We start from the raw sequence: 11,829 nt of genomic DNA, 5'->3' as shown, positions 1-11,829 counted from the left end.
ACGCAGGTGGCGAGCGGCTGCAGGGTGGGGCACTGGACATGTGACGGGCGAGGGGCCGCTTTCTCCGCTCTACACTCAGCACTAGCTTGTGACCTGGCCCTGCTGCCAGCCTGGACCCTGCGCCAGCTTCAGGCTTGCCAGGTGGGCTGCAGATGGTGACAGTAGTTGCGACCCCACCGCTTGCCACGCTGGGCAGTGTTTGCCACCACCGCCTGTGGGCTGCCCAGTGCATGAGCTCCGGGAGGGCAGCAGCAGCAAACACTTCCCAGCATAGCAAGCACACAGCTTTGACAGGCAAGACCAGAGCCGGCTTGGAGCCCATGCTGGCAGCAGGGCTGGTTTACAAGGTGGTGCTGAGAGCGGGGAGAAGTGGCGGTTTACAAGGTGGTGCGGAGAGGGGGGAGAAGTGGCCCCTCGCTCACCCCATGGCCAGCGCCCCACACTGTAGCCGCTTACAGCCCGTGTGGGGCTGCCTGTGCCTGCTCCAGACAGTCCCGCATGGGCTGCGAGCGCCTGCAGCAGGGAGAGCCAGCCATGGGGCAGGCGAGGGACTGCTTTTCCCCGCGCTCAGCACCAGCTTCTTCCCTGCCAGCAAGCAGGGGGTGCACTGGCCCCCGCCTGTACCTCAGGACTGGGGAGCACTGGGAGTGAGTGGACAGGGAGCCAGCGGGAGCACGGGGCCTGCACCAATCTCCCAGGGCCAGTGCCAGCAGAGCCCAGAGCAGGGTGGCAGGAGTGTGGGGTCCCAGCCAGCAGGGCTTCTATGGAGCTGGGCCAGCTCCCCCCTCTCCCTGCTGGTGCAGCCCAGCCCAGCTCCACAGACCCCTGCCAGCCTGTGCCCCACCGATGCTGGCCCTGGGACACTGGTCCCAAGACATTGGGACACTGGTCCCAAGATGGTCACCAGGGGCAGGGCACCTGTCAAGTGACAGGGCACCTGTCAAGTGGCGGGGCTACCCATGGGGCCCTCGACAGCTTACCCAAACTGGGTAAGTGGCCCTCCACCCAAAATAATAGCCTACCCCATCTTAACCCCTTGACTGTCCACACATAAACACTTTTTAAATGGCTTAAAGGACTTGTTATGCATCTCAAAGTTACACCACTCCAGGGCAGGATTATCTTTTGATCCATACAACCCAGCTCCCATTCCATTATGATATGGTCACTCCCCACACATGTTGCACTCAAGTTGAAGGTGTGGCTGCTCCAAACTCTAAGCTAGGACTAAGCTGAACAACATTTGAGCAGCTCACAGTATAAGGTGTAATGATAAGGCCCTAGCTGGCATATCTAATTAAACCACACAGATGCTGACAGCTGCTTTGTTTGCACTGGAACTACAAAGCTATCACTAACTATAGTATACTGTCCTCTAATCAAAGACTGTTTACAAGTGACAAGATAAAAATTTAGGCTCATAAACAGATGCAACTTAAATGACTGCTGTTTTCTATGGTACGGGGGGGGGGGTTGTGTTTTTACAATCAATACCACAATGTTGCTCTTACTAATGTAAAGTTGTGTGTCATTTAGAACTGCTGTGCTGTCTTCCCCTTATAACAGGAATGTCAATCTCACTCCAGGACATATCCAGACCACAGAGCTGCATTTAGATGGTAGTTTGAGTCTGCAGTTGGGTGACAGCATGGGTTCAGGGGTGTGCAATAACAGGGAGACTTATGTGGGTGGTGTGGAGCCAGGGACACACGTTGGCAAGGAGCCACAGGTGTGCAGCAGCACTGAGCCATCTTTGGCTAGTGGCACATCACTAGAGCCGGGGGCATGGAGCAGGGAAGACATGGACTATGAGCAGCAGCTCCACACTGACACCTGAATACAGCTCTGTGCCACCACATGCCCTCAGCTCCACACAGCCACATGTCCCTAGCATTACAGACCAGCCACAGTTCTGCACTGCTGCCCAAACACAGCTATAAGCAGCTGCCCGCCCCCACCCCCATGATGCTGCTCAACAGCACAGAGCTATGCCCAGTCTGCACTATTGGAAGCATTTGGCAGTGCAGAGTTGAGGGCATGCACCTCCAGTAGCCCACTACCAGTGGGCTTGGTGCAACAGTTCTGTTGGCTGGCTGCAGCCTATGGGCTGTATTTTTACATCCCTGCCTTAAAAGAAAGGAGAAAGTACAGATGATCAGTAGGTTGTGTACAAACTGGCACAGAGCCACATCTTCATGGGGAAATATTATCATGTTCTTTTACAGCGTACACTAACCTATCAAACACTACACTGAAACCAATTTCTAAAGGAATAGCTATGCTCCAATTCACTAATACAATATAGGTCTGTTAAGAAACCATCAAAAGTGAATCTTTACAGTGCAAGTCATATGCGCCTACTGATCTAAGGGCACCATACTAATTATTTTCTTTTTAGTGACTCATCTTCCAATCTCTGTTTCAGCTAGTTTGAGTGTTTTAAACACCCTTTTTTGGATTATTTAATCCAAAAATGTATAAAGATATTCTCTGAGGCATAGGGCTCAGTATTAGATCAGCTGTAAGTTGCTTATGAAAACTCAGCTCAAATATTAAATGCAATTATTATACTAATTAATTAAATTTGTGAGAAAATAACATAACGCTAACATTGGAAGACAATATCTTTATCCATGTATATATACTCCATCAGTAAACTGCATCATGTATACTTTTTCTTTGTTAGCAATGACTATCTCCTTGTCCTTTGACTTTGTTTTTAAAATATTCTAAAAAGTTCTCTTCTGATTTTAAGACCTGAATTTACAAGCTAAACTCCAACTTAATACAATTTGCATCAACATTATGGAACTGATAAAGAAAAATGTTGACTATACACAGGGATCCACAAGTCATTATTAAATGAGTTAGAGTGCAGATCACTTTTTGGAGCTTTTGAAGACATCTTGCTCCAGCACCTAGAACAGTAGTCAGAGATTTATAGCAGCATAATATTAAAGTATTAACCACTAAGCTTCTAACTTTTCTTGAAATACAAATCCAGAAGGATTTAAAGTATTGCATTCTCCTACAACATGAGAGATGGAATGGGCTCTCTGTATAAAGACTGGGATTGGGATTCACTATTGGCACCATGAAAAATTGTTCCCCAAGTCTCTCTCATTAGCAAGGAACCCCATTTTCCATTTGCTGTGGAAAAAATACGGATTTTCTACTTTAAAGAAAAAAAAAAAAGTTCCAGCCTGCAAGGGGCTGCTTGCATTTGGGGGGAGGAGGACGCAGGGGACACCATGCACATGGTCAGCAAAACAACCAGGTAGCAGCATAGAGCAGCTCGCCCAGCAGCCTAAAGGTTAGTCTATTGAGGGGGGGAGAGCAACACGGAGGGGTGGGCAGGGATAGTTTCAGATAGCCACAGTATGGGATGGAGTAAGGCAGGACTGACAGCTGGGGCCACTGCCCAGCCAGGCCAAGAACATGCAACCATGGGACTGGCTAGGAAGCGGGACAGAGCCACAGGTGGCTCATCTGAGGGGGTTCAGGGTGAGGGGGGATGCACCTCCCTGCTGCTGTGCACACTCAGGGAGGGCAACTTGGGGGAGCATGTTAAAAGTTTAAAAATGTCTCATTGGGTTAAAGGGTCTCCACAGTCCAGCAGGCAGAACCTGGCACGGGAGGGTAGAGCAGGAGGGGAAGGCTCTGTGCCACTGCTGACAGGACCCATATGCCAGCCATGCCGCCATGGAGAGGCACCCCCTGCCTGCCCACCCACAGCGGAGGGGGACACAACTCTGAGATGCTACCCCACTGCTGCCAGGCAGGCAGGGGGTGCCTCAACTTGGAGGCATGGCTACTGCAAGGGTCCCAGCAGTGACAGCACCAAGGCTCCCCACCCCGCTCCACCCTCCCACGTCAGGTCCTACCAACTAGGCCACAGAAGCCCCCCGAGGGAGGGCAGCACGGCAAGGAACCCCAAGCCTACATCTTCCCCTGTCCCACACAGGCTGTGCTCTGCTCCAGCTGTGTTCCCCCTCTGGCAGGGCTTGGGAGGGGGACGTGGCGGGGAAAAGCAGGGGACTGTAGGTTTGGAGTGACGGGCACCAGTACAGCTGTGGGGGTGGGGGCAGGGGAGTGTTGCAACTTGGGAATGAGGGGCAATGACATGGGCAGAGGCAGGGCAGGGGCATGTCAGGGCTGCTCAGCACCACAAAGCAGCAGGGGGGATAGCTGCAGCTGGATCCATGTCCTGGTGAGCGAAGGGGGCAGGGGGGGACTCTGATTTTCCATCATAAAAAACCCAAAAATCAAACACCAAAATATGCAGGTATTTAGAAGTTATTTTATTATAATCACTGAGGCACTGGTAGGCTTCCAAACTGCTTTAAAATGGTAAATATATCAATAAAACATTGTGTTCAACTGATACTTTTACATATAGTGGCATTTAATTTTAATTGCAGAAAAACATGGATGGGGGGGGAGGGTCAATCAGAGCATTTGGGATTTTTAAACCGAGAAAACCAGGATCCTTGCTCATAAGACTTCCTCAGTCTTCCATCAGTATTCCTCAGATACTTTACCACAAAATTCATCATAGCTTTAGATCCAGTGTTGAGGAGGTCTTTTAATTATATCCAAGTTGCCATGTAAAATTGAGATGGGATCCTTGTTTTCCTTAAATGGGAGCAGGCTTTCCTCTGAAGATTGGTTTTGAGATTAAGGTTATGTTGAACTTTTTTTTTTTTTTTTGAACAAGGCAAGAGCTTAATCAAACTCAAGCTTAGTTTCTTACTTGAGAAACAGGAATAATTGCTTACTTTACTTTATCTGAGTACAGATTTTACCAGATGCTCACATACGTGCATCCTATTGTGATGAGGTAAAGGCATTAACAGAAGAAAACGTCTCAGGAAAGTGTGTGTCTTTTTATTAAATGTTCTTTGCATATTCAAGATGTATCTTGTATATTTCAAGGCATCTCTTTCATCTAAAAGACTTTGGTGGAACAATTACCACAGTAGAAGCTATTTCCTTCAGAGATCCAGGACTTTCAACACTAACCTAAATTCACTATCCAAATACACAAAACTACAAATTACCTGGTTTCCATAGTTCTGAGCTGTGCTAAGGCATCTAATCACTCATTTACTTCAGAGGTGAAACATGGTACATCTTTTATTTCCTTTAAGGATGTGCCAATTATTTCAGGATGGTTTCAGGAAACTGACTTCTCTTAGAGATCAGGCTCTTCTATCAACACGGATATTGCTCCTTGTGGAAGGCTCATTCAAAGAAATGCATGAGGTTGTTAATTTTGTACTTAAAAAGCAAAAACAGTCTGGGTTCTCAGCATGAGTATTTGGGGAAGTATTAACTTGGCTTAGCTCATCTTTGAGTACTGGAATAGATTCAGGAGACAGTAAAAAAAAAAAAAAAAAAAAAAAAAAAAAAGATTCTTCCAAGTTTCTAACTTCATAATCAAATAACTTTCGTCTCCCTCCCCATTTCAGAAACTATATCTTGAATGGAGACTGTCCCGATTCCATTTTACTTCAAAGATGAGCACATGGGCCTATGAGAAGGAATGATATGGATGGAGTCTTTAGCAGAAATTCTCTTTGGCTAGTATTATCAAATATCTTCACGTTTTTTAAAGCAGCTAACAAATTAAACTGCAATCTAAATCAGAGAAATACAAAATTTGATATACTATGCCAGGCAACCTATACAGTCAAACATCCTATTTTATATTGCTCCACTAGCACTTTATAGATCTTAAGCAGTCGCTGCCCTAGCAGCCACTTGAAGTGCAGCAGATCAAAAAATGAGAAAACTCCTTTTCAGAGTTTTAGCAAAGCTAAATCTGGGGTTAGATGATATCAACAAGAGAATGGAGAAGGAAGAGCATCCTTGGGCATCATCTGGCCAACCTAATGAGGGCTTTAAATTAGGTTTCATGAGGGATGGTGATCAGAGCATGCAGTCCAGAGAGAAAAGGACTTGAAGAATCAACACAACTCTGGGAAAAAGAGCCAGAGAGCTACAGGACTGCAAAAAGTGGCACAAAGAGGAAATGAGAGAGTCAACATACATCCAATGCATGTGTATAAATGTGAGAAGTATGGAGAATAAATAAGATACATTGGAAGTGCAGCCTGTGAAAAGAACTGCAATCTGACTGGCATCACCAAGACCTGGTAGGACAGCTCTTATGACTGGAATATGAACACTGAGGGTTACACTCCATTCCAGAAGGACAGGGTTGGGAGGAAAGATGGTGGTGTTGCCTCTTACATTAAAATACACATACGCTTGTTCCCAGATTTAGGAGGAAGAAGACAGTAAAGCAGAATGCATTTGGGTCATGACAAAAAGTAGAAGACATGGCACCAATATAATGGAGGGGGATTTATTATAGGCCACCTAATCAGGAAGAGGTGGTAGATGAGGCACTCTTCAAGCAAGGGACAAATCTATCTGAATGCTATGGGATGGTACTGATGGGAGACTTCAGTTTTCCAGGTATCTTCTGGAAAAACAAAAGTAGCCAAACATAAAATGTCAAGCCAGTTCCTAATTTTTACGGAGCGTAACTTTCTCTTCTAGAAAATGAAGGATACAACTAGGGGATCATCTATCTTGGATCCTGTCCTGGCCAAAAGGAAAGAACTAGTGGAGAATAAGAAGGTGATGGGTAACTTGGGAGGAATTCCAGATCCTGAGACAGGGAAAGCATGAGGACATCAAAATTAGGATACCAGATTACAAAAAGGTGGATTTCATCCACCTCCAGGAGCTAAAAGGCATGTTGTCATGGGAGGGCAGATTGAAGAATAAAGGCACACAGAGAGCTGGGAGTTTAAGGGGCACAGTATTGGAAGCCCAACAAGAACTGTCCCGACACAATGGAAGCACAAGAAGAATGGCAAGAGACCGATGTGGCTGCACAAGGAGCTTTTAAAATGCCTCAACTGCAAAAGGAAAGCATGCAGGCAAAGGAAGGATGGACAAAGTCATCAAGAATGCACACCAGGAAATAGCAGGCAGACCTGCAAGGACTAAATCAGGACGGCAAAGATAAAGAATGAGCTGCACTTGGCAAAGGAGGTCAAAGACAACAAGAAGAGGTTCTACAAATATGTCAGCGAGAAAAGAAGGACCCAGGAAGCTTTGGGTGGGTCCTCTGTTAACAAGCCAGGGGAACCTCTTCAATGAAGATACAAAAAAGCAGAGCTACACAACAGCTATTTTGTCTCAGTCCTCACAAAAAAGCTGCCAGACCCCTAAAAGGGATTATCTGGATAAGAAAGGGGGCAAACTGAGGGAGAAAATAACACAAGAGATGGAGAGCTGTTGTTGGGTCTGAACAAATTCAAAATCAGCAGAGCCAGATAAGCTTCATCCCATGGCCCGGAAGGAACCAGCAGAGGAGATCTCAGAGGCCCTTAGCAACAATCTTCATGAAGTCATGGGAGATGGGCCAGGTACTAGACAACTGGAAAATGGCCAGTGCAGTACCCCTCATTTTAAAAAGCAAGGAGGACCTGAGGAACTACTACTACTACAGACCAGTTAGCCTCAGCTCAATACCTGGGAAGTTACTGGAGCAAATCTTAAGGAAGGCCATATGAAAGCAGCTGGAGGAGGAAGGCTGATCACAAGCAGCCAGCATGGATTTATGAAAAACAAATTGTGCCAAAGAAACCTGATCTCCTTTTTTGACAAAGTAACTATGTGGGTACATGAAGGGAATCCTGTGGAAATAGTGCATCTGGACTTCAGAAAGGCATTTGACAAGTTCCCACACAACCTCCTCATAAACAAATTGGAGAAATGTGGGTTGGATAAAACTACTATAAGGTAGATATCTAACTGGTTCAATAGCTACAAGCAACAGTAATTATTAATGGGTCCGTATCAGAATGGCAGAAGTTTGAGTGGAGTCCCACAGGGGTTTGTCTTGGGCCCAGTGCTGTTCAACATGTTTATTAACAATTTGGATGCTAGCATAGGAAGTTACGTGAGCACATTTGCAGACAATATGAAACTGGGAAGGATTGCAAATGCATTGGGAAATGCAAGCACAGTTCAAAAGCATGCTGACAGATTGGAAGTCAGGAAGGGGAGTTAAACATCCCTTCCCCCGAGTACAGAGCTGCCCTGCCCTACTAAAAAAAAGCTTACTGCTGGCTGTGACTGTGGACTACAAATCCCAGAGGCACCTAGAAGCAGGAAGAGGAAGTGATGAGCAACTCTGCATAGTCCTTCTGCTGCGATTGTGGACTACAAATCCCAGAGACCTTGAGAGCAGCAGGAAAAGGAAGTGAACACACAGGCCATGCTGGCTACATGCCAGAGAGGCATGATTTAGTGCCTCCTGGCCTCTGGCCTGAGTCACTGCAGGCATGTGACTGCATTTACTGAATCAAAAGTGAATGTGTGTCCAGTTGTTTCTCAGTTTAGCTTCTGCAGCTTAGACTAACCTGCAAAGACTAAATTGATTCAGCTTTGGGCTTTTTGACTGTCTGTACAGTACTTAGCCCTGGAGGTCCCTTCCAGCTCTACTTCTCTATGACTTCTATGGTGCAGGGGCTTTAGGAAGCTAGGCATTCATGTTAATATTTCTGTACTTCTTAAAATGTTTGTTATGAACTAACATTACAAGTTTATGAACATTAAGATTGCTAGGGAGTGTTTGATTAAGCATGCTAGAGTGGAGGAGTTTTTAGTGCCAACAGAGGAAAATGGAAGTGTAGAAGAAAAGAAAGAAAGGGGGAGGGTATAAAGTACAACGTATAGTGCAATAATAGAAGTATATGCTGACCAAACAAAGACACCTAATAAGAAACCTGAAACAAGATACATAAATTATGACACTGCTAAAACTTCAGTCAGTGAAGTATGGGCTGGACATATTACTTATATAAAATTAATTACGTTTATATATCCTGTGTGCACAGAAAAGCTTTCATTGGTTATATTAATATAGTTAAAATGGTACAATCTACATGTGGATACATATTTTGGTCTAAGAGTGAATTTTTGGCTTGTAAGCATTCTCTCTTTCCCAAACAATGTAACCTAAATTAATAAAAGAGCTGCAAAGAGAGGCAAATGATTTTTATAAAGCCTAATCTGTTAAAATTTACACTTTGGGTTATTTAAAAACAAAACAAATAAGCCTTTCCTGCTTAAACAAGGCCTGAATTTACAGTTAAGTAGAATTAATAAGATACCAAATTTCTCTTGCAATAAGAGAGAACTCCTACAGTTGCTACAGAAAGTAAAGAAGTCCATACATTTTTTAACAGGTAGGAAAATTGCTCCTCAGAATCTATTATGATGTGGCCCACACCATGAAAAAAGTCCATGAATCCCTTAAATCAGTACTTCCTGCTACTGAGCACAACAGGCCACTTGCAGGAGACATGAGCCTTTGAGAAGTAGCCATTACTTTATCTTTCAGAAGGTTAAGGCAAGTGAAGTTCCCATAACCAGCTATGCAGTACTGCATGGGGTTCACAGTTATAAATACTAAACCTAAAAAACAAAGGAGGAGAGAAAGATTGGAATGTACTAGCTGATCACATGAGAACAGAAGAATAGAGATAGACATGTAAGATAGAAATTAGCAGGTTTCTAAACAACTTTGCAGCAGTGATCTTGACAGCAAAGAACTGACAAATCTGTGGGACCTGAACGGCTTATAAAAAACGTTAAATGACACTGTTACCTACAACAGTAAGTGACTAGACTGTGTGCCCAGGAGGTCCATTCCACACTTGGGCTCTCTTTTTTTCCCTTTCATTTAGTATGACAATCTTAACACTAGAGTTAAATTTCAAAACCTGAATATTTAGGCCCTCATATATTATCAATTGATTAATATGATTAATATAAATGTGTTTACCGTCTTAACAATTATGCGAGTTAGAGCAGGGTTCAACAAGCCTTTTGTTGTGGTAGACTGCCTGTGACCCGGGTGCCATCATGGGGCACCACTCCCCCCTGCAGCACCCCCTCTACAGTGTCCAAGTTGCTACTGCCACCTCCACCTCTGAGCCCAAACAGCAGCGGGAGGGCTGAATTAAGCAGCACCTAGCAAAAAAGGGTGGAGGGGAAGGCATGCACTGCAGAGGGGATCACCAGCACAGCGCAGGGTGAAGAAAGGAGACACACCAGGCAAGGCTGCGAGCTGCCAAACCTTTATTTTGTAGTGGACTGGATCCAAACACTTTGAAAGCTGGATCCAGTCTGCAGGCCCAGGGTTGCCAACTCCTGAATTACAGCACTGGCCTCAACCCTAAATTACCTCACTTTTGTTAGTTTCTTATATGCCAATGTGTTACTGTTTGCATGCATTATAAGGGAGCACCTTAAGTTATCAGAATTAAGATGATGATTTGTTTAACAACATAACATACACACTCTAGGGCTGTGTTATCTGAAGGGCTGCTTAACTTCTAAAAATGATATTCCATAGTGGCTCATAAAGCTTTCTGTGTAGCTCTATGTGATGTTGTAGTGAGAGACAGAAGAATTAGCAAATTAATATGCTAAAAGTAAACTGCCAATATATCTTGTCAGAGGCTAAAGTTAAAGTAAAATTAACTAATTTGAAATGCCAAACATTTATAAATAATTAATGAAGGGTAACAATTTGCACACTTTGCAGGAGTGGCTATTTGCACACTTCATGCATCATCCTTCAGAGGATCTCAGTTTCCTCAATTGAGAATCACTGACTTAGAAAAACCCACAAGTCAGCAGATATTGTTTAAACCAGGATTTGTTTTTTTAAAGGGGAAAATGAGATGAAAATTATAGATTTACTAGACAATACCCTCACATTTTAGACCTTAGTATTTAAGATACAGAAATGTGTATAGTGAAAGTGTTAGACTGGCAACGATGACAGGAAAAATGAACTGAAGATGTTGGAAAGATGATACTCCAGGAACCCCCTTGCTGCCCCCTTCTGTTTGACACAGCAGTGTTTCTAAAGCAGTGATTCCGAATAAGGGTGTCACGAAATACTTTTAAGGCTGCCATGAAGTAAAGTGCAATATTAACAATGTTAGTCATGAGAACACCTACACATAATTCACAAGATAAACCTAAAAATTTCAAATGGAAATCTATAACATCAAGAACATTCTGACCTGTCGTGGTCTTCCCGAGTTCTTTCTAACAGAAGAATTGCTCTATTTTTCCATACCCAAGAAACGAGTGAAAGCTAAGAGCTGGCATTTTCTGAGGGGTGCCTTAATTCTAAAATGGTCGAAAAATACTGATATAGAGTTTTCCTGTATTTGACCTCTCTGGCATAACACTTCGTATTCTTTTATGCTATTGCAAGAAAGGAATCTACCTGGTAGGACTGATGCACAAATGACTGAAAGACCAGTCAGCTTACATCTCCTTTGCAAACAGACTTATTTATGAAACCAGTGACAAAATGTGAAGCTAGTGTACCTCAGTGACAACTGACATGTAATTACAAGTCCTTTACCTCTAAATGTTTTCAAGTAGAGTTAGCTGGATATAAACAAGAACTGTATATAATGAAATCTATCAAACTTCATGATAAAAAATGTTTAATAAGTTTCTCTCTCAGAAGTATTGAAAAACATGAAACTTACCAGCTTAATTGCCACATATTCATTTGTGTACAAATTTTTTCCTTAAAGAAAGACAAAAAACAAGAAAGTCAGACTCTGTCAGTGATTGTTTCAAAGGCACAGAATTGAGAGGTATCCGTTTTCGCCAAAAACTACAACCACATAAAACATAAGTGAGACTCTGCAATGGCTATTTATTTCAGGAACCAAATAATGCTACTTGCCAAAGAGCTTATTGACATAGTAG

General features: G+C 43.9%; 1 protein-coding gene across 7 annotated transcripts in view; it reads right to left on the bottom strand.

Moving 5' to 3' along the window:
• Window positions 1-11,829, bottom strand: part of CSNK1G3 (casein kinase 1 gamma 3) — a 145,418-nt gene that overhangs the window by 94,263 nt on the left and 39,326 nt on the right. For 6 of the 7 annotated variants that reach the window (XM_025200395.1, XM_006020714.3, XM_025200398.1 and 3 more), the window contains one exon: window positions 11,604-11,644. The exons of the other annotated variant lie outside the window; for it this stretch is intronic. In XM_025200395.1, coding sequence (XP_025056180.1) covers window positions 11,604-11,644 — 41 coding nt within the window. The remainder of the gene's footprint in view (window positions 1-11,603; window positions 11,645-11,829) is intronic. 7 annotated transcript variants of the gene reach the window in all.

The sequence above is a fragment of the Alligator sinensis genome, unplaced genomic scaffold, assembly GCF_000455745.1.
Source record: "Alligator sinensis unplaced genomic scaffold, ASM45574v1 scaffold227_1, whole genome shotgun sequence".
Classification (NCBI taxonomy): Eukaryota; Metazoa; Chordata; order Crocodylia; family Alligatoridae; genus Alligator; species Alligator sinensis.
Note: the sequence above shows the minus strand (reverse complement) of the source record. Positions and strands in the feature narration are given on the sequence as shown.